The following is a 27,805-nucleotide window of genomic DNA, read 5'->3' as shown; positions in this document are numbered from 1 at the left end:
GCAGCAATTCTGCGATCCTGTCCCCGTGTTCCTGCCCCGTAAAGCGCTCTGCGGCACTGTTTTTCCACGCAGGAGTGCTTGTTAGAGGCATACCTTGTGACTGCTCCTTCGCTTTGCTTCTCTTGCAGGCACACGTGTACTGCGAGGGGGACGATGTGTACGACGCACTCTTAAACCAGGTAGGTGCAACATGGGGCAGTGTTTTGCCCTGTCGAAGTTCACACCTCAGTGGCTCTCTTCCCCCCGCCCCCCCCCAACCACTCCCTCCGTGGCATTGCTCATTGTTAGTAGCGGCCTGGTCGGCGGTCTCCCCCCACCCCTTGGAGGAGTCAAGGTCGTGAATTCCGGACCCCGCTCCGAAGACTCGAGCCCCCCCAACCCCTGCAAGGGCCCGACGCTCCCCCCGCCGCCATCACCGAGGGAGCGGCTCGCTGCCGGGGGAGGCGCCGTCCGTCTCTTTCAGGCGGGACTCGAAAAGCAGCAGGCCCGTCCGCCCCCCCCACCACCTCGCGTGCACGAGAGTGACCCCCCACCCCCGGCTGCTGCCAGATGAAGAACATCGAGCCCCCCGGTGCAACCCCCACCACCCCCACTGTGTGACTCAGACCGCTGCTGGGCGGCTGCCCTCAGTGCGGGATCTTGCTGCGCCTCCTCCGCGAGGACCCTTCGAACGCCCGGAGCTCTGGAACGTTCCGAGCCACCGTGGAAGTGAAAATCTTTAAACGGGGATGCCGCCATGTTGTTGAAGCCCCCCCCAGACCAGAAGCTGTGTGGGGGGGTGACTTAGGGTCGATACCAGGAGGATGTTTCCAATCGGGGTGGTGGGGGGCTTGGCGGGGATAGGAAGACCAGAACCGAGCGACTCAGTTTAAGAACGGGAGGAGGTCCATCCTTTAAGACGGAGGTGAGGAGGATTTTTTTCAGGCCCCCCCCCACCCCCCCACCAAGGGCCGCCTGTCCGCGGAATTCTATTCCCCGGAGACCAGCGGAGGCTGCGGGTTGTCCAGTATGTCCGAGGCTGAGTCAGACCAGGTCTTTGATCGACGAGGGGTCTTGAGGTTTACGGGGGAGGGGGGGGGTGGTGGGGGGGCAGGGGGAGGGTGATGAAGTGGGGTGGGGGTGGGGGTGGGGACAGGCAGGAAAGTGGAGTTGAGGTCATGACCAGATCACCGTTTAAAAATACAGGGGTGGCCCCATTTAGGACGGAGACGAGGAGAAATTTTTTTCTCTCGGGGTTGGGGGAGGGGCGCGTTGTTGGAGGTGGAAGGTTATCGGGGGAGGTCGGTGGGGAATGTGGGGGTCGAGGTTACAAATCAGCTCGGCCGCCATCTTGTTGAACGGCGGAGCGGCCTCTCGAGGGGCCGAGTGGCCGCCTCCTGCTTCTCTCTCGTAGGTTTGTGACGGGTTCGATCCCCCACTGTCGCCGGGTCAAAATCCTGGGAGCACCCTCCCTAACAGCAGGGTGGGTGTACCTACACCACAGGAGCCTGCAGCGGCTCAAGAAGGCGGCTCACCCACCACCACCTTCTCGAGGGGGCAGTAAGGGAGGAATGGGCCAATGAATGCTGGGCCTGGCCCAGTGAGGCCCACGTCCCTGTGACAGAACGAGAAAACAAATTGAATGGCAGAGCAGCTTGGATGCGCCAAATGAGCAAATATCGTGTTGAGAGTGAGGTTTCTGATCGTACCATTTCCCCCAGTCAATATTTTACACCCTCGATCAGGACCCTCCTTAACCCCCCTCTGTTCCTGTTAATATTTTATATCCTCGATCAGGACCTTCCTTAACCCCCTCTGGCGCGGTTAATATTTTATACCCTCGATCAGGACCTTCCTTAACCTCCTCTGTCCCGGTTAATATTTTATACCCTCGATCAGGACCCTCCTTAACCCCCTCTGTCCCGGTTAATATTTTATACCCTCGATCGGGACCCTCCTTAACCCCCTCTGTCCCAGTTAATATTTTATACCCTCGATCGGGACCCTCCTTAACCCCTCTGTCCCATTTAATATTTTATACCCTCGATCGGGACCCTCCTTAACCCCCTCTGTCCCAGTTAATATTTTATACCCTCGATCGGGATCCTCCTTAACCCCCTCTGTCCCAGTTAATATTTTATACCCTCGATCAGGACCCTCCTTAACCCCGTGAGTCTCGGTAAATATTTTGTACAATCCCAATTCCTTTGTTCTTAGTTTTAAGCAGTGTCTTAAAGGAGAGCCGGAGAGATTTAGGGAGGGGATTCCAGAGCTCGGAGCCCAGGCAGCTGAAGTCACGGCCGCCAATGGTGGAGCGATTGAAATCGGAGGGCGGGGGCGAGTCGGGTGGTGTTTGGGGGTGGGTGGGGGGGTGGGGGGGGATGTGGAATGCTCTGGAGGCTGGAATTGGAGTAGTGCAGAGATCTCGGAGAGTTGTGGAGCCGCAGGAGATTACAGAGATTAGTTTGGGGCGGGGTGGGGGTGGGGTGGAAGGGCGGATGAGACGACAGAGGGATTTGAAAACAAGAATGATAATTTTAAAATGAGGCGATGATGGGACTGGGAGCCGATGTAAGTCAGCGAGCAGTGGGGAGGGGGCGTAACGTGGGTGACGGGTTCGTGCCAGAGCAGTGAGCCAGTTATTCTGTACTCTCGACCTCTTTCAACAGACAAACTTGCAGTTCAACAACAACAAGTACTATATCATTCAGCTACTGGAAGACGATGGGAAGAGAAATTTCAGTGTCTGGCTGCGATGGGGCAGAGGTGAGCAGCCTGTGCTTCGGACCATGTGCGCTCCAGTCCGAGCAGCTTCATCAATTTAATGCAGAACCTTGTAACTCACAACCTGTCCGAGCATAATGCTGAGCTCCACACACAGGGCAGGGTGAACCCCTGTAACTAACTACCTGTCCGAGTAGAGTACTGAGCTCCACACAGAGCAGGGTGAACCACTGGTTATTCGCTGGTTTCATTGTGGAAGGGGGATGTCAAATATTAACCGGGACAGAGGGTGTTAAGGAGGGTCCTGATCAAGGGTGTAAAATATTAACCGGGACAGGGGGGTTAAGGAGAGTCCTGATCGAAGGTATAAAATATTAACCGGGACAGAGGGGGTTAAGGAGGGTCCTGATCGAGGGTGTAAAATATTAACTGGGACAGAGGGGGTTAAGGAGGGTCCCGATCGAGGGTATAAAATATTAACTGGGACAGAGGGGGTTAAGGAGGGTCCCGATCGAGGATATAAAATATTAACCGGGACAGAGGGTGTTAAGGAGAGTTCCGATCGAGAGTATAAAATATTAACCGAGACAGAGGGTGTTAAGGAGAGTTCCGATCGAGAGTATAAAATATTAACCGGGGAGGGGGTTAAGGAGGGTCCCGAATGAGGGTATAAAATATTAACCGGGGCAGAGGGTGTTAAGGAGGGTCCCGATCGAGGGTCTAAAATATTAACCGGGACAGAGGGGGTTAAGGAGGGTCCCAATCGAGAGTATAAAATATTAACTGGGACAGGGGGTTAAGTAGGGTCCCGATCGAGGGTATAAAATATTAACTGGGACAGAGGGGGTTAAGGAGGGTCCCGATCGAGGGTATAAAATATTAACTGGGACAGAGGGGCTTAAGGAGGGTCCCAATCGAGGGTATAAAACATTAGATGGGGAAATGGTCCGATTGGAAACCTCATTCTCAGTGTAATACTTTCTCACCTTGCTTCCTGTTTAGTTGGAAAGGCTGGGCAAAACAACCTGATCTCATGTGGAAATGATCTGAATAAAGCCAAGGAGATTTTTGAGAAGAAGTAAGTGTCGTGAAGCTGCTTTTCATTGGCTGTCTGCAAAGTGAGGTGTAAAATTTGCTGAAAATCCTGGCTCTTTATGTACCGTGACCTTCCAGATACTCAGGCGCATGGTTCATTACTAAGAAACACTGCTCTCCCCGGCCCAGTACAGATCTCCCTCTACACTGTCCCCATCAAACACTCCCAGGACAGGCACAGCATGGGGTTAGATACAGAGTAAAGCTCCCTCTACACTGTCCCCATCAAACACTCCCAGGACAGGTACAGCACGGGGTTAGATACAGAGTAAAGCTCCCTCTACACCGTCCCCATCAAACACTCCCAGGACAGGTACAGCACGGGGTTAGAAACAGAGTAAAGCTCCCTCTACACTGTCCCCATCAAACACTCCCAGGATAGGTACAGCACGGGGTTAGAGAGAGTAAAGCTCCCTCTATACGGTCCCCATCAAACACTCCCAGGACAGGTACAGCACGGGGTTAGATGCAGAGTAAAGCTCCCTCTACACTGTCCCCATCAAACACTCCCAGGACAGGTACAGCACAGGGTTAGATACAGAGTAAAGCTCCCTCTACACTGTCCCCATCAAACACTCCCAGGACAGGTACAGCACAGGGTTAGATACAGAGTAAAGCTCCCTCTATACTGTCCCCATCAAACACTCCCAGGACAGGTACAGCACAGGGTTAGATACAGAGTAAAGCTCCCTCTACACTGTACCCATCAAACACTCCCAGGACAGGTACAGCACAGGGTTAGATACAGAGTAAAGCTCCCTCTACACTGTCCCAGCTCTCTCTGCACCGCAGGCTGAGATCCCCATGTCTCTGTGACACTGGGTGCTCCCAGTAGATTTGCCGAGAGGCCCACGAGAACGGGCGGGGTCGCTCAGGCGGATGTGCGAAGCTCGAATCCGGGTCAGGGTGGCGGGGGGTTTCTCTGTTGAGCTGATTCCCAGCTGAATTGTTTCTCCCCCGACCCTGTTTCCACCAACACCCACCACCCCCACCTCTCGCCTCTCCCAGGTTCCTCGACAAGACGAAGAACGACTGGTCCAGGAGGGCGCGCTTCGAGAAAGTGGCCGGCAAGTACGACATGCTGAGCCGGGACTACAGCGGCGACGCCCCCGCGGGCAAGGTGAGTCGGTGCAGCGGCTGTTCACCTCCGACCGGGGCGCCGACACCTCGGCGCGACGCCCTCCGCGTATCCTAACGCGGAGTGCTGCCTTGCCGTCGCGACCCGTTTCTGTGGCCATCCTGCAAGGTGAGGGACGGGGGGCTGTTTGGCCCCTCTCTCCCTCGTGCCAGCTCGCCGAAAGCCGTCCCTACCCTCCTCCACCCCCCCTCTGCATTACCGTTTTGCGTGTTACCCCCGCCGATCTCACCTTGCCCGGCATTCGTTGCGTCCCTCCGGTTACTGTCGGATCCCTGCTCCCTCCATCCCGAGCCTTCCCCCTTCCCCGGTCATCGTCATTCGCCACCGCCGCCCCCTCCCCTCCTGAGCCTGCACGGGCGAGGAGCCTGCAGCGGCCTTAAAGGGACCGCACGGCAGAACAATCTGGTCGCGAGCAACAGATTTGCAATTTGGAGGGCCCACTACCACCAGGCCACCTACCACTTATTTCTGCGATGTGCTTTCACAGAGCACTGACCCTTGTTCTGCTTTTAACACCTTTTGCTTTCTTACCTTTATGCCACTATCAGCACCTTCTTTAGTCTTTAACGCTACCATTGCCCTGTGTCCATGGCATTGTTGTCTTACCTTTATGCCACTATCAGCATCTTCTTTAGTCTTTAACACTACCATTGCCCTGTGCCCATGACATCTTTGTCTTACCTTTTTGCTACTATCAGCACCTTCTTTAGTCTTTAACACTACCATTGCCCTGTGTCCATGGCATTGTTGTCTTATCTTTATGCTACTATCAGCACCTTCTTTAGTCTTTAACCCTACCATTGCCCTGTGCCCATGAGATCTTTGTCTTACCTTTTTGCTACTATCAGCACCTTCTTTAGTCTTTAACACTACCATTGCCCTGTGTCCATGGCATTGTTGTCTTACCTTTATGCTACTATCAACATCTTCTTTAGTCTTTAACACTACCATTGCCCTGTGTCCATGGCATTGTTGTCTTACCTTTATGCTACTATCAGCATCTTCTTTAGTCTTTAACACTACCATTGCCCTGTGTCCATGTGACGTTTTTGGCAATCTCTGCTTAGCTCCCCCTCACCTATCCCTGACCTTTTTATCTTGCCCCACCTGCTCCACGCCCCACCTCGAACAGTGTAAAACCCATCTCATTTCCACTCCTCTTTAGCTCTGAAGAAGAGTCACATGGATTCGAAACGTTAACTCTCTCTCTCTCTGTCTCTCCATGGACGCTGCCAGAACTGCTGAGTTTTACCAGCATTTCCTGTTTTCTTTAATAACGATTTATACTAGATGAGAAGAGAGTGTCGATTGGCTGGCAGGTGGACTCTGCTCGTAGCCTTGCCCGCTGATGCTGGAACTTTACCACTGTGGGGGAGGGGAAGGGGGGGGGTGGGTGTGTGCATGGGACCTGAGTGACCTGCTGCCTTTGGGCTGGGTGAGGCAATTAGTTTTAATTTTAATTAGTTATTACCAGCGATGGGGGCACCCGAGCCAGAAGATGAAGCTGCCAGGTAAACCGGTGGTGGGGGAAGGGATGGTGGAGATGGGGGTGCGGGTGGTGGCAGTGTGTGATGGGGGGGGGGATGGGGGGTATCTTTCCTGTGCCTAACGAAGGTGGCCCCCCAAAACACCCTCGAACTGGCTGCCCTCCCTTGAAGCCCTTGCATATCCAGCCCGCTTCCATTCACTGATGCCCCCTTTCAGGGGCCGACGTGCAAGTCCAGACCTGGCCACCGCCGCGGCAATGCTGCCGACACTCTGAAAATGCCTTCGCCGGCCCACTCCATTCAAAGGGGCAATTAGGGACGGGCCGACCAAGACCAGGGGCGGTGGGTGGAGGTGGAGGGGGGGGGGGGATCTAGTAATCCAGAGGCTTCGGGCTAATGCTGTGCTGGGGGCAAGGGTTCAAATCCCACCCGCGGCGGCCGGCGGAGTTTAAATTAATTTATAAAATCTGGAATCATGAAGCCAGTTTCAGTCACAGGGACCATGACAACCGTCATTGATGGTCGTTAAAAAAACCCCATCTGGTTCACTCTCACGTTCCCTCTTTGGGGAAGGGGGAAATCTGCCGTCCTTACCCTGGTCTGGCCTACACGTGACTCCAGAACCCCCCCCCTCCCCCCACACAGCGACGTGGTTGACTCTTAACTGACCCCCTCTGAAATGGCTGAGTGAGCCATTCGGTTTTGGGGAGGGGGGGGACAATTGGGGATGGGCAACAAATGCTGGGGCCTCGCCAGCGACGCCCACAGTTCCTGAAATAATAAGTAAAAAACAATAAGCTGTGGGTGGGGGTTGGGGGTGTGTGGGGGTTGGGGGGCGTGGGGGTGGGAGGTGGGGTTTGGGTGTGGGGGTTGCGGGGGTGTGGGGATTTGGGGGGTTGGGGGGTGGGTGGGGGTTGGGGTGGGATGGGGATGTAGGGTGGGGGGGTGTGGGGGTGGGGTGGGAGTTGGTGGCGGTGTTTGGGGGTTGGGTGGGGGTTGGTGTGGGGTGGGGGGGTGTTGGGGTGGGGTTGGGAGTGGGGGTTGGGGTGGGCGGGTGTTGGGGTGGGGGTTGGGAGTGGGTGTTGGCCGGGGTTGGGGTGGGGAGGGTTGGCGGTGGGGTTTGGGGGTTGGGGTGGGGGGGTGGTTGTGGGATGGGTGTGGGGTGGGAGGTGGAGGATGGGACTTAGACCACACCTCCGACGGGCCGTTCGATCGACCCGCGTGTTTACCCCAGTTTTGTCTGTGGGCGATGGCTGTTGTGAAGCCCTGTGGAGTTTTTTGCTGCAGGGTAAATACCCTCCTACCGCCACCGCCCCCCCCCCCCCCCCCCCCACCCCCCACCTTGGAGGTCTAGCTGTGTGGGGGGTAGCATCCCCGCCCCTTGAGCCAGGAGCTCCGGGTTCGAGTCACTGCCCCCCCCCCTGCCCCCCCGGGACTTGACGGCCAAGGGAAAGTGCGGTGCGGTGGTAGCGCAGCCGGGTAGGTTGATTATCGACAGCGGCGGGCGGTGACAGCGGGAGGGATTCCTGATCGGCCGTGTGATGGATAGGACAGTTGGAGCTTTTGCCATCACTCTCCCCACATCTCCGGGCTGCATATTGAGCGTAAAAAAAGTGCATGTTCTCTCAGCAACTCAGACTTCCTGATGTGATCTGAACGTGTGACATGCATGGAGGCGCTTGGGCAATTGGTTTTGTTTGGCCAGAGAAGCAGTGGATTCATTGTAGTGATGGACTCAAACCCCCTCCCATTCACTCCCGCAGTATACAATCCCAATGGAACCAAACCCCTTCCCATTCACTCCCACTGTACACAATCACAATGGACCCAAACCCCTTCCCATTCACTCCCACTGTACACAATCCCAATGGACCCAAACCCCTTCCCGTTCACTCCCACTGTACACAATCCCAATGGACCCAAACCCCTTCCCGTTCACTCCCACTGTACACAATCCCAATGGACCCAAACCCCTTCCCGTTCACTCCCACTGTACACAATCCCAATGGACCCAAACCCCTTCCCATTCACTCCCACTGTACACAATCCCAATGGACCCAAACCCCTTCCCATTCACTCCCACTGTACACAATCCCAATGGACCCAAACTCGTTCCCATGATCAAATTGAAAGTGTAGCAGGCACAAGGGGCCAAATAGTCTCATCCTGCTATTTTCTATCCCTCCATGTGCAGTCAGAACGGGGTCAATTGGGAGAAACTATTCCCAGTTGGCGGAAGGTCCGAGAGTGAGAGGGCACAGATTTAAGGCGATCGGCAAAAGAAGCAACGGTGACATGAAGGAGAAACTTCTTCAGGCAGCGAGTGGTCAGGATGTGGGACGTGCTGCCTGAGAGTGCGATGGAGGCAGGTTCAATCGAGGCGTCCAAAAGAGAATCGGATAATTGTCTGAAAAGGAAGAACGTGCTGTGGGGGCGGGAAACGTGGCTGGGGAAGGAGGAGAGTGGTGGAAGTGGCACAATGTGAGTGCCACTTGCAGAGAGCCAGCATGAGCATGAGGGGCAGAATGGCCTTCCCTCCCCACTGCAGTAACCATTCTCTGACTCTATGCACGCGAATGGTTGTGGGGTAAAGCAATGCCAGTGATGTGCCAGTCCACGTTGTAAGTCTGAGGTGCTGGGGCAATGGAAGTCGTCCGCACTGACTGACCTGTCCTGACCTGATCGACATGTCTGTTTCAGGAGAAGGGGAAGGCTGGGAAAGGGACCAAGGCCCCTGCCGTGGATTCGAAGCTAGACCAGCGGGTTCAGGAGCTGATTGAGCTGATCTGCAACATTCAGGCGATGGAGGAGATGGTGGTTCAGATGAAGTACGACACCAAGAAGGCTCCACTAGGTAAGGACAAGGACTTTCCTTCCCTTCCCGTTCACTCCCACTGTACACAATCCCAATGGACCCAAACCCCTTCCCGTTCACTCCCACTGTACACAATCCCAATGGACCCAAACCCCTTCCCGTTCACTCCCACTGTACACAGTCCCAATGGACCCAAACCCCTTCCCATTCACTCCCACTGTACACAATCCCAATGGACCCAAACCCCTTCCCGTTCACTCCCACTGTACACAATCCCAATGGACCCAAACCCCTTCCCATTCACTCCCACTGTACACAATCCCAATGGACCCAAACCCCTTCCCGTTCACTCCACTGTACACAATCCGATTGGCCCCAAACCCCTTCCCATTCACTCCCAATGTACACAATCCCAATGGACCCAAACCCCTTCCCATTCACTCCCAATGTACACAATCCCAATGGACCCAAACCCCTTCCCATTCACTCCCACTGTACACAATCCCAATGGACCCAAACCCCCTTTCCATTCACTCCCACTGTACACAATCCCAATGGACTCAAACCCTTCCCGTTCACTCCCACTGTACACAATCCCAATGGACTCAAACCCTTCCCGTTCACTCCCACTGTACACAATCCCAATGGCCCCAAACCCCTTCCCGTTCACTCCCACTGTACACAATCCCAATGGACCCAAACCCCTTCCCATTCACTCCCACTTTACACAATCCCAATGGACCCAAACCCCTTCCCATTCACTCCCACTGTACACAATCCCAATGGACTCAAACCCCTTCCCATTCACTCCCACTGTACACAATCCCAATGGACCCCCAACCCCTTCCCGTTCGTTCCTGACGCACTGACTCTGTTTCACTCTGCAGGCGCTTCCCGTCCTGCGTTGCATTTCCTGCTTTCTCCGTTCCTATTTCAGTTGTATATCAACTTCTGTTGCAAACCTCAGGGCCGTGGAAAGCGCTTCACAGCGGAGGGAAGCGTTTCTGTCGACTCCGTTAACGTAGCAGCTAATGTTTTGCAAAGCAAGCTCCCACAAGTGGCATGATCGTCATGGCCAGGTCGTCTGCTGTCCTTTTTCATTTTTTTTTTAAGTCATCTTGTATGAGGTTTAAACGTTGGCCCAGGCACACCAGGAGGAGCAGTGGGGGTGGCAACTCCCCTGTTCACCGTCGTGGTCGAGGGTCCTTTTACGCCCACCCTGAGGGGGCAGACAGGACCTCGGCCTCACAGAATCACACAGCGCAGAAGAGGCCCTTCGGCCCATCGAGTCTGCACCAACACGTGAGAAACACCTGACCTACCTACCTACCTAATCCCATTTACCAGCGCTCGGCCCCATAGCCTTGAATGTTAGGACGTGCCGAGTGCTCATCCAGGTACTCTTTTAAGGATGTGAGGCAACCCGCCTCCACCACCCTCCCAGGCAGCGCATTCCAGACCCTCACCACCCTCTGGGTAAAAAAGTTTTTCCTCACATCACCCCCCCCTAAACCTCCTGCCCCTCATCTTGAACTTGTGTCCCCGCCTCGTGACTGACCCTTCAACTAAGGGGAACAGCTGCTCCCTGTCCACCCTGTCCATGCCCCTCATAATCTTGTACACCTCGATTAGGTCGCCCCTCAGTCTTCTCTGCTCCAACGAAAACAACCCGAGTCTATCCGACCTCTCTCCATAACTTAAATGTTTCATCCCAGGCAACATCCTGGTGAATCTCCTCTGCACCCCCTCCAGTGCAATTACATCCTTCCTATAATGTGGTGACCAGAACTGCACACAGTGCTCCAGCTGTGGCCTCACCAAGGTTTTATACAACTCCAACATGACCTCCCTACTTTTGTCATCTGTGCCTCGATTGCTGTGTCACTCCTAGTTCCGAGAGACGGCAACTCCGGGGGCGCCCGTTCCCCGAGCGCTACCTCGTCGGATCTTGCGGTCAGCTCCGCGGGGGGGCGCGGACTAGAACCCGCAGCCCTCGCAACGCGGAGGCGAGAACCGGACTGACTGAGCCCGCGGCTGACGGTGGCACCGTTAATCGCCGGCGGTGACGCGGGGGACCTGGCTTTGGCAGGGAAGGGCGACGGGGAGCGAGAAACCGGAGCAGGGAGCGAGCCCGCCGAGCCTGCTCTGCCGTTCCGTGTGCTCGCGGCTAACCTTTGGGCTTTGTCTCCCCTGCCCCCTGCCCGCTCCCCGTGCCCCTCATTTCCCTGGCGGACCCACAATCTGTCCATCCCGGCCTTAAACACCTTCGACAGTGGAGCATCCACGACCCTCTGGGCTGGAGAACTCCCAACGATTCGCAACCCTCCCGAATGAAGAAATTCCTCCTCATCTCACTCCCAAAATGGCCACCTTCATCACCCCGAGACCGTGCCCTCATGTTTTAGATTCCCCAACCAGCGGAAACAATCTTTTTCTTCATTCCTTCACGGAATGTGGGCGTCCCTGGCCCGGGCCCAGCATTTTTATTGTCCATCCCTAGTTGCCCCTTAAAAAGGTGGCGGTGGATGAGCCGCCTTCTTGAGCCGCTGCAGTCCCTGTGGTGTAGGTACACCCACTGTGCTGTCAGGGAGGGAGTTCCCAGGATTTTGACCCGGCGACAGTGAAGGAACGGCCGATATATTCCCAAGTCGGGACGGCGAGTGCGGCTCGGAGGGGAGCTTCCAGGTGGGGGTGTTCCCCGTGCGTCTGCTGCCCTCGTCCTTCTAGACGGTAGCAGTCGTGAGTTTGGAAGGTGCTGTCGAAGGAGCCTGGGTGAGTTGCTGCGGTGCATCTTGTAGATGGTACACACACTGCTGCTACTGTGCGTCGGTGGTGGGGGGAGCGAATGTTGGTGGATGGGGTGCCGATCGAGCGGGGGCTGCTTTGTCCCGGACGGTGTCGAGCTTCTCGAGTGTTGTGGGAGCCGCCCTCATCCAGGCAAGTGGGGGGAGTGTCCCATCACACTCCTGACTCGTGCCTTGTAGACGGTGGACAGGCTTTGGGGGGGGGAGTCAGGAGGTGAGTGACTCTCCACAGGATTCCCAGCCTCTGACCTGCTCTTTGTAGCCGCAGTGTTTACATGGCTGGTCAGGTTCAGTTTCTGGTCAATGGTAACCCCCAGGATGTTGATAGTGGGGGGGAGGGGCCGTGGGTTCAGCAACGGTAAGGCCAGTTCACTTTGGACCTCATCTTGATCTCTCTCTCTCTCTTTCTACCGCAGACTGACCCATTGGCCTGAGCCCTTTCAGAATCTTGTACGTTTCAAAGAGATCATCAGCCATTCTTCCAAACCCCAGGGTGTGCAGAGCCCAAGTTACCGAAACTAATTCAGTCTCTGTCCTTCCTTCTGGCGTTTCGCCGCCTAGGTAAGCTGACCAGTGCTCAGATTAAGGCCGGCTACCTCTCCCTCCAGAAGATCGAGGGCTGCATTAACCGAAGCATGACTGGGAAGGCCCTGGTGGAGGCCTGCAACGAGTTCTACACCAGGATACCGCACGACTTCGGGTAAGGGCTTGGCGCCGGTTGCAGGTGCCCCAGAGGCGTTTGGAAGTGTCAGGGGCCGCCGTGTGCCCCTCCACGCCTTGGGGAGGTGGTGGTGGTGGTGAGGGGGGGGGGGGGGGGGTGGTTGGGAGGGGACGTCCGAAGCTTTTCGGTCACGCCTCAGCCGACTTGCGAGCATCCTCGTCCTTTTCGTGGAGCGCGAGGACGTCGTCGGCGAGTCCGCTGGCATTTGTTGCCCCCGTCCCTGATTGACCCTTGAAGGGAGTGATTTGCTCGGCCGTTTTAGTAGTGAGGTGGGGGGGGTGGGTGTGAGGGGCGAGTTCAGAGTCAACCACATCACTGTGCGGTAGCGTCTGGAGTCACGTGTCGTCCAGACCGGGTTAAAGACGGCCGATTTCCCTTCCCTAAAGGGGGACGTTAGTGAACCAGATGGGGTTTTTACGACCATCGATGACGGTCACCATGACTGAAACTGGCTTCATAATTCCAAATTTTATGAATTGCCGCTGGTGGGATTTGAACCTGTGTCCCCAGGACATTAGCCTGGATCTCCATTGGCATTATCACTAAGTCATTGACTCTGCCCCCACCACCATTGTTTGCCTTTAACAGGTCAACCTCCTCGACTGATACAGCACGGAAGGCAGCCGCTCGGCCCATCCCAGCTGTCCAGTCAATCCCATTCGCCGCCTTGCTCTTCTCCCCCGTGGCCCTGCACCTTTATTCCCCTTCGAGCGTTTATATCCCGGTTCCCCTTTTCTGGGAAAGCCGCTATTGAACCTGCTTCCACACCCCCCCGTTCGGGCAGTGCACCCCAGAGCGTGCCGACTCGCTGCGTAGAGGAGAAGCCCGTTGAATCCATGCTATAGGAAGGCTGGTGAGGGGTCTTTGAGAGGAGATTTACCTGAACGGTTGACGGGAATAAGAGGTTTTCGCTACGAGGTGAGGCTGGGGGAAGCTGGTGGTGTTCCCCTTGGGTATCGGACAGAGGTTTTTTGTTTTATTAGTGGGTGTCGCCGGCTGGGCCAACATTTGTTGTCCATCCCTAAATGCCCATGTTCAGGGGGCATTTCAGAGTCCACCACATCACTGGGTGGCGTCTGGAGTCACGTGTAGGCCAGACCGGGTAAGGACGGCGGATTTCCCTTTCCTAAAGCGGACATGAGTGAACCAGATGGGATTTTTACAACAATTGATGATCATTGCCGTGGTCACCATGACTGAAACTGGCTTCATAATTCCAGATTTTGTGAATCGAATTTAAATTCCACCGGCTGCCGTGGGTGGGATTTGAACCCGTCTCTCCCCCCGCCTCCATTAGCATTAGCCCAGGGTCGCTGGATTACCAGTCCGGTGACATGACCGCTACACCACTGCCTCCCCGCGCATTTTAAAACCGGAGAACGCTCATACGCAGGAAAAGTGACGCGTTTGATGGAACAGGTCGCTGTCTGGGACCTTTCACCGAATGATCCTTTTAACTCACTCCTGCCCCACTGGGGGGGTTCAAAATGTGAGGCTGCGATTTTAGATAATTGGTTCGATACGTACTTGTCTGGTTGAGTTGAGACGTTTATCTCCGTCTGGTGGACCCGGGACCGTTGCGCCAGCTTTACAGGGCCGTTCAGGATGCCCTCAGGGTGGGTAGAAGGAGCCCGCCGCCAATAAACAAGAGCTGTGATGGTTTGAGCAGCGCCATCTTTGGTCCTGGCCGGTACCAACTTGTGTCGCTCGCGAAGATGTCGAGTGAAAACACATTTGAGCTGCGCGTGCACGCCATTAGCAAACACCGCCTTCCAGGTTTTATTAATTGAATTTAAGTTCCACCAGCTGTCATGGTGGGGGTTGAACCCCCGTTCCCACCTCCTCATGCCTGCCCCCTCCAGAGCATTAGCCCGGGCCTCCGGATTACTCGACCAGCGACGTGTTATGACGTAGCAGATGACGTGTGGCCAGGCGGATCCAACCCACGAGGGAAACTTGGTCGCGCTATCCCAACGGTTTTGCAATTTGTATTTATGACGAGATGCGTGCACTGAATTCAGAAGTAATAAGCCCACCAAGACCTTCAGGGACTTTACAAAATGAAATTTAAATATTTATTAACAAAGTAAAAGATGCCCAGAAAATGACTACAATTACTTACTACCATCATAACTCCTGAACTTCCTAATTAACCTAACCCCTAGTTACACTCCCTTTAAGGCAACTGTCCAAAATTGATTTTCGATTGAAAACAAGCTCAACAAGTTAACACAATACCCTGGGCAGTGGAATTCCAAATGGCTTTCCCCCCCAGGTCCAGTCTCGCAGGACAGCAGACTTATGCACAAATGCTGGAGGCTTCAGCAAGGCTTTTCACACACTCCTGTTAGACCTTACGTGGCCTTGTGACACATAGCCTTTCATTCTCCTTTACATATGTTTCGCTCTTTTTAATCTGTAATTCTAGTGTCCCATATGTCTTTGAAACTGCATCTTCCTCATCACCTTGCGTGCTGCCCATATTGCCAGTAATCTTGGGGGCGGGGGGGTGGGGGGGGGGGGGGTGGTGAAGAAACACGTTCCTTAGCCTTGCTTTTCTGGCTAGTTTGCAAACAGACTGCTATCCCTTTGAAATCCAGGTGTCCCTTCATTTATCTAAAAATGCAAATTTCCTTCACACCGTACACGCTAAACCGTGTCCACTCATTAGCACGTCAAGCACCTGGCTTCTTTTGAAGAGTTGAAGCTTGCAGTTGGCTCGACGTTAAATCGCACGCCGACAGACCCCGACTCTACTTACCCCCGTAAACCAACTTCACGATAAACCGGAAAAAGTATTGCGAAAATGATCATAGTCGCGTGACAGACGTTGCCCGTACGCCACCGCCTCACCACCAACTAACGTGCTCTTTCTGCTCCCCAAAAGGCTGAGGACCCCTCCTTTGATCAGAACCAAGAAGGAACTGCAGGAGAAAATTGGACTGCTGGAGGTAAATTGCAGCCATTTCGGTTGTTGGCTGATATGTCGCCCGTAACCAACAGGGCAGTGCTCGTGACATGTGCCCCAGCGCCCCTCTCCCCGTCACCGCCCCCCCCCCCCCCCCCCCCCCGCCCCCCCACCCTCGCCTGCCGTGTGGCCCCTCCCTCACATCCCCTTCCAAGTGGCACGTCCCACTCCCCCTGTGGCTCCCCCTCAGACCTTCCCTTGCCCCCTCCTCCTTCCCCGAGAGTTGTTCCGGAATGACGACCGTACCTGTTTCAGGCCCTGAGCGACATCGAGGTTGCCATCCAAGTGGTGAATTCGGAACTGGAGAGCGCGGAGAATCCGCTGGACCAACAATATCGCTCCCTCCACTGCAGCCTCCAGCCGCTGGAGCACACCACACCGGAATTTAAGGTACGTACGTAGCACCCGCCCAATGTCCAGACTCGTTCCAGACAGGGTGAAAACAGTGCAGGGCAGTGTTGGCGATGGAGGAGGCGCTGGAGGGGTGGTGGGTGTTCTGGTCAGATGTAGAACGCTCACAAACATCAAACACTCCCAGGACAGGTACAGCACGGGGTTAGATACAGAGTAAAGCTCCCTCTACACTGTCCCCATCAAACACTCCCAGGGCAGGTACAGCACGGGGTTAGATACAGAGTAAAGCTCCCTCTACACTGTCCCCATCAAACACTCCCAGGACAGGTACAGCACGGGGTTAGATACAGAGTAAAGCTCCCTCTACACTGTACCCATCAAACACTCCCAGGACAGGTACAGCACGGGGTTAGATACAGAGTAAAGCTCCCTCTACACTGTCCCCATCAAACACTCCCAGGACAGGTACAGCACAGGGTTAGATACAAAGTAAAGCTCCCTCTACACTGTCCCCATCAAACACTCCCAGGACAGGTACAGCACGGGGTTAGATACAGAGTAAATCTCCCTCTACACTGTCCCCATCAAACACTCCCAGGACAGGTACAGCACAGGGTTAGATACAGAGTAAATCTCCCTCTACACTGTCCCCATCAAACACTCCCAGGACAGGAACAGCACAGGGTTAGATACAGAGTAAAGCTCCCTCTACACTGTCCCCATCAAACACTCTCAGAACAGCTACAGCACAGGGTTAGGTACAGAGTAAAGCTCCCTCAACACTGTCCCCATCAAACACTCCCAGGACAGGTACAGCATAGGGTTAGATACAGAGTAAAGCTCCCTCTGCACTGCCCCATCAAACGCTCCCAGGACAGGTACAGCACGGGGTTAGATACAGAGTAAAGCTCCCTCAACACTGTCCCCATCAAACACTCCCAGGACAGGTACAACACGGGGTTAGATACAGAGTGTAATGCACCATGCTATTCCCTTATCACACCAGTAATGTGGATCAATTGGAACTGTAATAGTTGGAGAGCTGCTGGCAGGGAGCTGGGGATACAAGATCAGCTAGATTCCTGCTTGCCTTCCCTCTGACCTGCTGGGACTGGAGCGTGGGGCTGGGCGGGCTGTGTTCTGAGTCGCGATTAATTAAGAGCCTGCCGGAACTCGGCAGGGGGGTGGATTCTCGAGCGAGGAGTCGGACCCAGCGGGACTGAGCCCCCATGACCACCGCATGAAGGGAAGGGTGAGACGGATAGTAGCAACTGCCGATAAACTCACTGTTTGTTGACCTCTCCTCACTCGGTGATCGTTCCCAGCTAATCGAGAAGTATCTGAAGACCACCCACGCCGCCACTCACAATGACTACACCATGAAGCTACTGGAGGTCTTCGACATGGAGAAGGATGGAGAGGGCGACTTGTTCCGCACTGACCTGGGTAACAGGTGGGTAGCGTGCCTGCATTGCTCAAGGGGGACAGTGGGAACCCACATACCCCAACTGGTGCCTCTCAGTCCCCTCTCTCTCAGGGAGATATCTGTACACTGACTGGTGTCTCTCAGTCCCCTCTCTTTCTCAGGGAGATATCTGTACACTGACTGGTGTCTCTCAGTCTCCCTCTCTCTCAGGGAGATATCTATACACTGACTGGTGTCTCTCAGTCCCCTCTCTCTCAGGGAGATATCTGTACACTGACTGGTGTCTCTCAGTCCCCTCTCTCTCAGGGAGATATCTGTACACTGACTGGTGTCTCTCAGTCCCCTCTCTCTCAGGGTGATATCTGTACACTGACTGGTGTCTCTTAGTCCCCTCTCTCTCAGGGTGATATCTGTACACTGACTGGTGTCTCTCAGTCCCCTCTCTCTCAGGGAGATATCTGTACACTGGTGTCTCTCAGTCCCCTCTCTCTCAGGGAGATATCTGTACACTGACTGGTGTCTCTCAGTCCCCTCTCTCTCAGGGAGATATCTGTACACTGACTGGTGTCTCTCAGTCCCCTCTCTCTCAGGGTGATATCTGTACACTGACTGGTGTCTCTTAGTCCCCTCTCTCAGGGTGATATCTGTACACTGACTGGTGTCTCTCAGTCCCCTCTCTCTCAGGGAGATATCTGTACACTGGTGTCTCTCAGTCCCCTCTCTCTCAGGGAGATATCTGTACACTGACTGGTGCCTCTCAGTCCCCTCTCTCTCAGGGAGATATCTGTACACTGACTGGTGTCTCCCAGTCCCCTCTCTCTCGGAGATATCTGTACACTGACTGGTGCCTCTCAGTCCCCTCTCTCTCAGGGAGATATCTGTACACTGACTGGTGTCTCTCAGTCCCCTCTCTCTCGGAGATATCTGTACACTGACGGGTGTCTCTCAGTCCCCTCTCTCTCAGAGATATCTGTACACTGACTGGTGTCTCTCAGTCCCCTCTCTCTCCCTCAGGGAGATATCTGTACACTGACTGGTGTCTCTCAGTCCCCTCTCTCTCAGAGATATCTGTACACTGACAGGTGTCTCTCAGTCCCCTCTCTCTCCCTCAGGGAGATATCTGTACACTGACTGATGTCTCTCAGTTCCCTCTCTCTCAGAGATATCTGTACACTGACTGGTGCCTCTCAGTCCCATCTCTCTCCCTCAGGGAGATATCTGTACACTGACTGGTGTCTCTCAGTCCCATCTCTCTCCCTCAGGTAGATATCTGTACACTGACTGGTGTCTCTCAGTCCCCTCTCTCTCGGAGATATCTGTATACTGACTGGTGTCTCTCAGTCCCCTCTCTCTCCCTCAGGGAGATATCTGTACACTGACTGGTGTCTCTCAGTTCCCTCTCTCTCAGGGAGATATCTGTACACTGACTGGTGTCTCTCAGTCCCCTCTCTCTCAGGGAGATATCTGTACACTGACTGGTGTCTCTCAGTCCCCTCTCTCTCCCTCAGGGAGATATCTGTACACTGACTGGTGTCTCTCAGTCCCCTCTCTCTCCCTCAGGGAGATATCTGTACACTGACTGGTGTCTCTCAGTCTCCTCTCTCTCGGAGATATCTGTATACTGACTGGTGTCTCTCAGTCCCCTCTCTCTCCCTCAGGGAGATATCTGTACACTGACTGGTGTCTCTCAGTCCCCTCTCTCTCTCAGGGAGATATCTGTACACTGACTGGTGTCTCTCAGTCCCTTCTCTCTCCCTCAGGGAGATATCTATACACTGACAGTGTCTCTCAGTCCCCTCTCTCTCAGGGAGATATCTGTACACTGACTGGTGTCTCTCAGTTCCCTCTCCCTCAGGGCGATATCTGTACACTGACTGGTGTCTCTCAGTCCCCCCCTCTCCCTCAGGGAGCTATCTGTACACTGACTGGTGTCTCTCAGTCCTCCCTCTCTCAGGATGATATCTGTACATAGACTGGTGTCTCTCAGTCACCCCCTCTCTCAGGGAGATATCTGTACACTGACTGGTGTCTCTCAGTCCCCTCTCTCTCTCAGGGAGATACCTGTACACTGACTGGTGTCTCTCAGCCCCTTCTCTCTCAGGGAGATATCTGTACACTGACTGGTGTCTCTCAGTCCCCTCCCTTTCTCAGGGAGATATCTGTACACTGACTGGTGTCTCTCAGTCCCCTCTCTCTCTCAGGGAGATATCTGTACATTGACTGGTGTCTCTCAGTCCTCCCTCTCTCAGGGAGATATCTGTACACTGACTGGTGTCTTTCATCCCCTTCTCTCTCAGGGAGATATCTGTACACTGACTGGTGTCTCTCAGTCCCCTCCCTCTCTCAGGGAGATATCTGTACACTGACTGGTGTCTCTCAGTCCCCTCTCTCTCCCTCAGGGAGATATCTGTACACTGACTGGTGTCTCTCAGTCCCCTCCCCTCTCGGAGATATCTGTACACTGACTGGTGTCTCTCAGTCCCCTCTCCCTCAGGGAGATATCTGTACACTGACTGGTGTCTCTCAGTCCCCTCTCTCTCTCAGGGAGATATCTGTACACTGACTGGTGTCGCTCAGCCCCTTCTCTCTCAGGGAGATATCTGTACACTGACTGGTGTCTCTCAGTCCCCTCCCTCTCTCAGGGAGATATCTGTACACTGACTGGTGTCTCTCAGTCCCCTCTCTCTCCCTCAGGGAGATATCTGTACAGTGACTGGTGTCTCTCAGTCCCCCCTCTCTCAGGGAGATATCTGTACATAGACTGGTGTCTCTCAGTCCCCTCTCTCTCAGGGAGATATCTGTACACTGACTGGTGTCTCTCAGTCCCCTCTCTCTCAGGGAGATATCTGTACACTGACTGGTGCCTCTCAGTCCCCTGTCTCTCAGGGAGATATCTGTACACTGACTGGTGTCTCTCAGTCCCCTCTCTCTCAGGGAGATATCTGTACACTGACTGGTGTCTCTCAGTCCCCTCTCTCTCAGGGAGATATCTGTACACTGACTGGTGTCTCTCAATACCCTCTCTCTCGGAGATATCTGTACACTGACTGGTGTCTCTCAGTCCCTTCCCTCCCTCAGGGAGCTATCTGTACACTGACTGTTGTCTCTCAGTCCCCTCTCTCTCAGAGATATCTGTACACTGACTGGTGTCTCTCAGTCCCCTCTCTCTCCCTCAGGGAGATATCTGTACACTGACTGGTGTCTCTCAGTCTCCTCTCTCTCCCTCAGGGAGATATCTGTACACTGACTGGTGTCTCTCAGTCCCCTCTCTCTCCCTCAGGGAGATATCTGTACACTGTCTGGTGTCTCTCAGTCCCATCTCTCTCGGAGATATATGTATACTGACTGGTGTCTCTCAGTCCCCTCTCTCTCCCTCAGGGAGATATCTGTACACTGACTGGTGTCTCTCAGTCCCCTCGCTCTCAAGGAGATATCTGTACACTGACTGGTGTCTCTCAGTTCCCTCTCCCTCAGGGCGATATCTGTACACTGACTGGTGTCTCTCAGTCCCCTCTCTCTCCCTTAGGGAGATATCTGTACACTGACTGGTGTCTCTCAGTCCCCTCTCTCTCCCTCAGGGAGATATCTGTACACTGACTGGTGTCTCTCAGTCCCCTCTCTCTCCCTCAGGGAGATATCTGTACACTGTCTGGTGTCTCTCAGTCCCATCTCTCTCGGAGATATATGTATACTGACTGGTGTCTCTCAGTCCCCTCTCTCTCCCTCAGGGAGATATCTGTACACTGACTGGTGTCTCTCAGTCCCCTCGCTCTCAGGGAGATATCTGTACACTGACTGGTGTCTCTCAGTTCCCTCTCCCTCAGGGCGATATCTGTACACTGACTGGTGTCTCTCAGTTCCCTCTCTCTCAGGGAGATATCTGTACACTGACTGGTGTCTCTCAGTCCCCTCTCTCTCAGGGAGATATCTGTACACTGACTGGTGTCTCTCAGTCCCCTGTCCCTCAGGGAGATATCTGTACACTGACTGGTGTCTCTCAGTACCCTCTCTCTCAGAGATATCTGTACACTGACTGGTGTCTCTCAGTCCCCTCTCTCTCCCTCAGGGAGATATCTGTACACTGACTGGTGTCTCTCAGTCCCCCCTCTCTCGGAGATATCTGTATACTGACTGGTGTCTCTCAGTCCTCTCTCCCTCAGGGAGATATCTGTACACTGACTGGTGTCTCTCAGTTCCCTCTCCCTCAGGGCGATATCTGTACACTGACTGGTGTCTCTCAGTCCCCCCCCTCTCCCTCAGGGAGCTATCTGTACACTGACTGGTGTCTCTCAGTCCTCCCTCTCTCAGGATGATATCTGTACATAGACTGGTGTCTCTCAGTCACCCCCTCTCTCAGGGAGATATCTGTACACTGACTGGTGTCTCTCAGTCCCCTCTCTCTCTCAGGGAGATATCTGTACACTGACTGGTGTCTCTCAGCCCCTTCTCTCTCAGGGAGATATCTGTACACTGACTGGTGTCTCTCAGTCCCCTCCCTTTCTCAGGGAGATATCTGTACACTGACTGGTGTCTCTCAGTCCCCTCTCTCTCTCAGGGAGATATCTGTACACTGACTGGTGTCTCAGTCCTCCCTCTCTCAGGGAGATATCTGTACACTGACTGGTGTCTTTCATCCCCTTCTCTCTCTGGGAGATATCTGTACACTGACTGGTGTCTCTCAGTCCCCTCCCTCTCTCAGGGAGATATCTGTACACTGACTGGTGTCTCTCAGTCCCCTCTCTCTCCCTCAGGGAGATATCTGTACACTGACTGGTGTCTCTCAGTCCCCTCCCTCTCGGAGATATCTGTACACTGACTGGTGTCTCTCAGTCCCCTCTCCCTCAGGGAGATATCTGTACACTGACTGGTGTCTCTCAGTCCCCTCTCTCTCTCAGGGAGATATCTGTACACTGACTGGTGTCGCTCAGCCCCTTCTCTCTCAGGGAGATATCTGTACACTGACTGGTGTCTCTCAGTCCCCTCCCTCTCTCAGGGAGATATCTGTACACTGACTGGTGTCTCTCAGTCCCCTCTCTCTCCCTCAGGGAGATATCTGTACAGTGACTGGTGTCTCTCAGTCCCCCCTCTCTCAGGGAGATATCTGTACATAGACTGGTGTCTCTCAGTCCCCTCTCTCTCAGGGAGATATCTGTACACTGACTGGTGTCTCTCAGTCCCCTCTCTCTCAGGGAGATATCTGTACACTGACTGGTGCCTCTCAGTCCCCTCTCTCTCAGGGAGATATCTGTACACTGACTGGTGTCTCTCAGTCCCCTCTCTCTCAGGGAGATATCTGTACACTGACTGGTGTCTCTCAGTCCCCTCTCTCTCAGGGAGATATCTGTACACTGACTGGTGTCTCTCAATACCCTCTCTCTCGGAGATATCTGTACACTGACTGGTGTCTGTCAGTCCCTTCCCTCCCTCAGGGAGCTATCTGTACACTGACTGTTGTCTCTCAGTCCCCTCTCTCTCAGAGATATCTGTACACTGACTGGTGTCTCTCAGTCCCCTCTCTCTCCCTCAGGGAGATATCTGTACACTGACTGGTGTCTCTCAGTCCCCTCTCTCTCCCTCAGGGAGATATCTGTACACTGACTGGTGTCTCTCAGTCCCCTCTCTCTCCCTCAGGGAGATATCTGTACACTGTCTGGTGTCTCTCAGTCCCATCTCTCTCGGAGATATATGTATACTGACTGGTGTCTCTCAGTCCCCTCTCTCTCCCTCAGGGAGATATCTGTACACTGACTGGTGTCTCTCAGTCCCCTCGCTCTCAGGGAGATATCTGTACACTGACTGGTGTCTCTCAGTTCCCTCTCCCTCAGGGCGATATCTGTACACTGACTGGTGTCTCTCAGTCCCCCCCTCTCCCTCAGGGAGCTATCTGTACACTGACTGGTGTCTCTCAGTCCTCCGTCTCTCAGGGAGATATCTGTACACTGACTGGTGTCTCTCAGTCCCCCTCTTTCTCAGGATGATATCTGTACATAGACTGGTGTCTCTCAGTCCCCCCCTCTCTCAGGGAGATATCTGTACACTGACTGGTGTCTCTCAGTCCCCTCTCTCTCTCAGGGAGATATCTGTACACTGACTGGTGTCTCTCAGCCCCTTCTCTCTCAGGGAGATATCTGTACACTGACTTGTGTCTCTCAGTCCCCTCCCTCTCTCAGGGAGATATCTGTACACTGACTGGTGTCTCTCAGTCCCCTCTCTCTCCGTCAGGGAGATATCTGTACACTGACTGGTTCTCTCAGTGCCCTCCCTCTCAGAGATATCTGTACACTGACTGGTGTCTCTCAGTTACCCCCTCTCTCAGGGAGATATCTGTACACTGACTGGTGTCTCTCAGTCCCCTCTCTCTCTCAGGGAGATATCTGTACACTGACTGGTGTTTCTCAGCCCCTTCTCTCTCAGGGAGATATCTGTACACTGACTGGTGTCTCTCAGTCCCCTCCCTCTCTCAGGGAGATATCTGTACACTGACTGGTGTCTCTCAGTCCCCTCTCTCTCCCTCAGGGAGATATCTGTACACTGACTGGTGTCTCTCAGTCCCCTCCCTCTCGGAGATATCTGTACACTGTCTGGTGTCTCTCAGTCCCCTCTCTCTCCCTCAGGGAGATATCTGTACACTGACTGGTGTCTCTCAGTCCCCCCCTCTCTCTCAGGGAGATATCTGTACACTGACTGGTGTCTCTCAGTCCCCTCTCTCTCAGGGAGATATCTGTACACTGACTGGTGTCTCTCAGCCCCCTCTCTCTCAGGGAGATATCTGTACACTGACTGGTGTCTCTCAGTCCCCTCTCTTTCCCTCAGGGAGATATCTGTACACTTACTGGTGTCTCTCAGTCCCCTCTCTCTCAAGGAGATATCTGTACACTGACTGGTGTCTCTCAGTCCCCTCTCTCTCAGGGAGGTATCTGCACACTGACTGGTGTCTCTCAGTCCCCTCTCTCTCCCTCAGGGAGATATCTGTACACTGACTGGTGTCTCTCAGTCCCCTCTCTCTCAGGGAGATATCTGTACACTGACTGGTGTCTCTCAGTCCCCTCTCTCTCCCTCAGGGAGATATCTGTACACTGACTGGTGTCTCTCAGTCCCCTCTCTCTCGGAGATATCTGTATACTGACTGGTGTCTCTCAGTCCCCTCTCTCTCCCTCGGAGATATCTGTACACTGACTGGTGTCTCCCAGTCCCCTCTCTCTCAGGGAGATATCTGTACACTGACTGGTGTCTGTCAGTTCCCTCTCCCTCAGGGCGATATCTGTACACTGACTGGTGTCTCTCAGTCCCCCCCTCTCCCTCAGGGAGCTATCTCTACACTGGTGTCTCTCAGTCCTCCCTCTCTCAGGGAGATATCTGTACACTGACTGGTGTCTCTCAGTCCCCCTCTTTCTCAGGATGATATCTGTACATAGACTGGTGTCTCTCAGTCCCCCCCTCTCTCAGGGAGATATCTGTACACTGACTGGTGTCTCTCAGTCCCCTCTCTCTCTCAGGGAGATATCTGTACACTGACTGGTGTCTCTCATCCCCTTCTCTCTCAGGGACATATCTGTACACTGACTGGTGTCTCTCAGTCCCCTCCCTCTCTCAGGGAGCTATCTGTACACTGACTGGTGTCTCTCAGTCCCCTCTCTCTCCCTCAGGGAGATATCTGTACACTGACTGGTGTCTCTCAGTCCCCTCCCTCTCGGAGATATCTGTACACTGACTGGTGTCTCTCAGTACCCCCCTCTCTCAGGGAGATATCTGTACACTGACTGGTGTCTCTCAGCCCCTTCTCTCTCAGGGAGATATCTGTACACTGACTGGTGTCTCTCAGTCCCCTCCCTCTCTCAGGGAGATATCTGTACACTGATTGGTGTCTCTCAGTCCCCTCTCTCTCCCTCAGGGAGATATCTGTACACTGACTGGTGTCTCTCAGTCCCCTCCCTCTCGGAGATATCTGTACACTGACTGGTGTCTCTCAGTCCCCTCTCTCTCCCTCAGGGAGATATCTGTACACTGACTGGTGTCTCTCAGCACCCTCTCTCTCAGGGAGATATCTGTACACTGACTGGTGTCTCTCAGTCCCCTCTGTCTCAGGGATATATCTGTACACTGACTGGTGTCTCTCAGTCCTCCCTCTCTCAGGGAGATATCTGTACACTGACTGGTGTCTCTCAGTCCCCTCTCTCTCAGGGAGATATCTGTACACTGACTGGTGTCTCTCAGTCCCCCCCTCTCTCAGGGAGATATCTGTACACTGACTGGTGTCTCTCAGTCCCCCCCTCTCTCTCAGGGAGATATCTGTACACTGACTGGTGTCTCTCAGTCCCCTCTCTCTCAGGGAGATATCTGTACACTGACTGGTGTCTCTCAGCCCCCTCTCTCTCAGGGAGATATCTGTACACTGACTGGTGTCTCTCAGTCCCCTCTCTCTCAGGGAGATATCTGTACACTGACTGGTGTCTCTCAGCCCCCTCTCTCTCAGGGAGATATCTGTACACTTACTGGTGTCTCTCAGTCCCCTCTCTCTCAAGGAGATATCTGTACACTGACTGGTGTCTCTCAGTCCCCTCTTTCTCAGGGAGGTATCTGTACACTGACTGGTGTCTCTCAGTTCCCTCTCCCTCAGTGCGATATCTGTACACTGACTGTTGTCTCTTAGTCCCCTCTGTCTCAGGGAGATATCTGTACACTGACTGGTGTCTCTCAGTCCTCCCCCTCTCTGGGAGATATCTGTACACTGACTGGTGTCTCTCAGCACCCTCTCTCTCAGGGAGATATCTGTACACTGACTGGTGTCTCTCAGTCCCCTCTGTCTCAGGGATATATCTGTACACTGACTGGTGTCTCTCAGTCCTCCCTCTCTCAGGGAGATATCTGTACACTGACTGGTGTCTCAGTTTCCCCCCTCTCCCTCAGGGAGATATCTGTACACTTAGTGGTGTCTCTCAGTCCCCTCTCCCTCAGGGCGATATCTGTACACTGACTGGTGTCTCTCAGTCCCCTGTCCCTCAGGGAGATATCTGTACACTGACTAGTGTCTCTCAGTCCCCCTCTCTCTCAGGGTGATATCTGTACATAGACTGGTGTCTCTGAGTTCCCTCTCTCTCAGGGAGATATCTGTACACTGACTGGTGTCTCTCAGTCCTCCCTCTCTCAGGGAGATATCTGTACACTGACTGGTGTCTCTCAGTCCCCTCTCTCTCAGGGAGATATCTGTACACTGACTGGTGTCTCTCAGTCCCCCCCTCTCTCAGGGAGATATCTGTACACTGACTGGTGTCTCTCAGTAACCCCCTCTCCCTCAGGGAGATATCTGTACACTGACTGGTGTCTCTCAGTCCCCTCTCTCTCAGGGAGATATCTGTACACTGACTGGTGTCTCTCAGCCCCCTCTCTCTCAGGGAGATATCTGTACACTGACTGGTGTCTCTCAGTCCCCTCTCTCTCAGGGAGATATCTGTACACTGACTGGTGTCTCTCAGCCCCCTCTCTCTCAGGGAGATATCTGTACACTGACTGGTGTCTCTCAGCCCCCTCTCTCTCAGGGAGATATCTGTACACTTACTGGTGTCTCTCAGTCCCCTCTCTCTCAAGGAGATATCTGTACACTGACTGGTGTCTCTCAGTCCCCTCTCTCTCAGGGAGCTATCTGTACACTGACTGGTGTCTCTCAGTTCCCTCTCCCTCAGGGCGATATCTGTACACTGACTGGTGTCTCTCAGTCCCCTCTGTCTCAGGGTGATATCTGTACACTGACTGGTGTCTCTCAGTCCTCCCTCTCTCAGGGAGATATCTGTACACTTAGTGGTGTTTCTCAGTCCCCTCTCCCTCAGGGCGATATCTGTACACTGACTGGTGTCTCTCAGTCCTCTCTCCCTCAGGGAGATATCTGTACACTGACTGGTGTCTCTCAGTCCCCTGTCCCTCAGGGAGGTATCTGTACACTGACTGGTGTCTCTCAGTCCCCCTCTCTCTCAGGGTGATATCTGTACATAGACTGGTGTCTCTCAGTCCCCTCTCCCTCAGGGAGCTATCTGCACACTGACTGGTGTCTCTCAGTTCCCTCTCTCTCAGGGAGATATCTGTACACTGACTGGTGTCTCTCAGTCCTCCCTCTCTCAGGGAGATATCTGTACACTGACTGGTGTCTCTCAGTCCCCTCTCTGTCAGGGAGATATCTGTACACTGACTGGTGTCTCTCAGTCCCCCCTTCTCTCAGGGAGATATCTGTACTCTGACTGGTGTCTCTCAGTCCCCTCTCTCTCAGTCAGGGAGGTATCTGTACACTGACTGGTGCCTCTCA

The 27,805-nt window shown here is 54.1% G+C and overlaps 1 protein-coding gene across 1 annotated transcript in view; it reads left to right on the top strand.

Moving 5' to 3' along the window:
* Nucleotides 1-27,805, top strand: part of parp2 (poly (ADP-ribose) polymerase 2) — a 62,918-nt gene that overhangs the window by 14,433 nt on the left and 20,680 nt on the right. The window contains exons 7-15 of the mRNA XM_041180953.1: nt 129-179; nt 2,649-2,745; nt 3,706-3,781; nt 4,807-4,918; nt 9,124-9,277; nt 12,604-12,742; nt 15,651-15,714; nt 15,987-16,121; nt 17,411-17,538. Coding sequence (XP_041036887.1) covers nt 129-179; nt 2,649-2,745; nt 3,706-3,781; nt 4,807-4,918; nt 9,124-9,277; nt 12,604-12,742; nt 15,651-15,714; nt 15,987-16,121; nt 17,411-17,538 — 956 coding nt within the window. The remainder of the gene's footprint in view (nt 1-128; nt 180-2,648; nt 2,746-3,705; nt 3,782-4,806; nt 4,919-9,123; nt 9,278-12,603; nt 12,743-15,650; nt 15,715-15,986; nt 16,122-17,410; nt 17,539-27,805) is intronic.

Source organism: Carcharodon carcharias (assembly GCF_017639515.1).
Source record: "Carcharodon carcharias isolate sCarCar2 chromosome 27 unlocalized genomic scaffold, sCarCar2.pri SUPER_27_unloc_1, whole genome shotgun sequence".
Taxonomy (NCBI): domain Eukaryota; kingdom Metazoa; phylum Chordata; class Chondrichthyes; order Lamniformes; family Lamnidae; genus Carcharodon; species Carcharodon carcharias.
The sequence above is the reverse complement of the archived record's forward strand: the minus strand, read 5'-3'. Positions and strand labels throughout refer to the sequence as shown.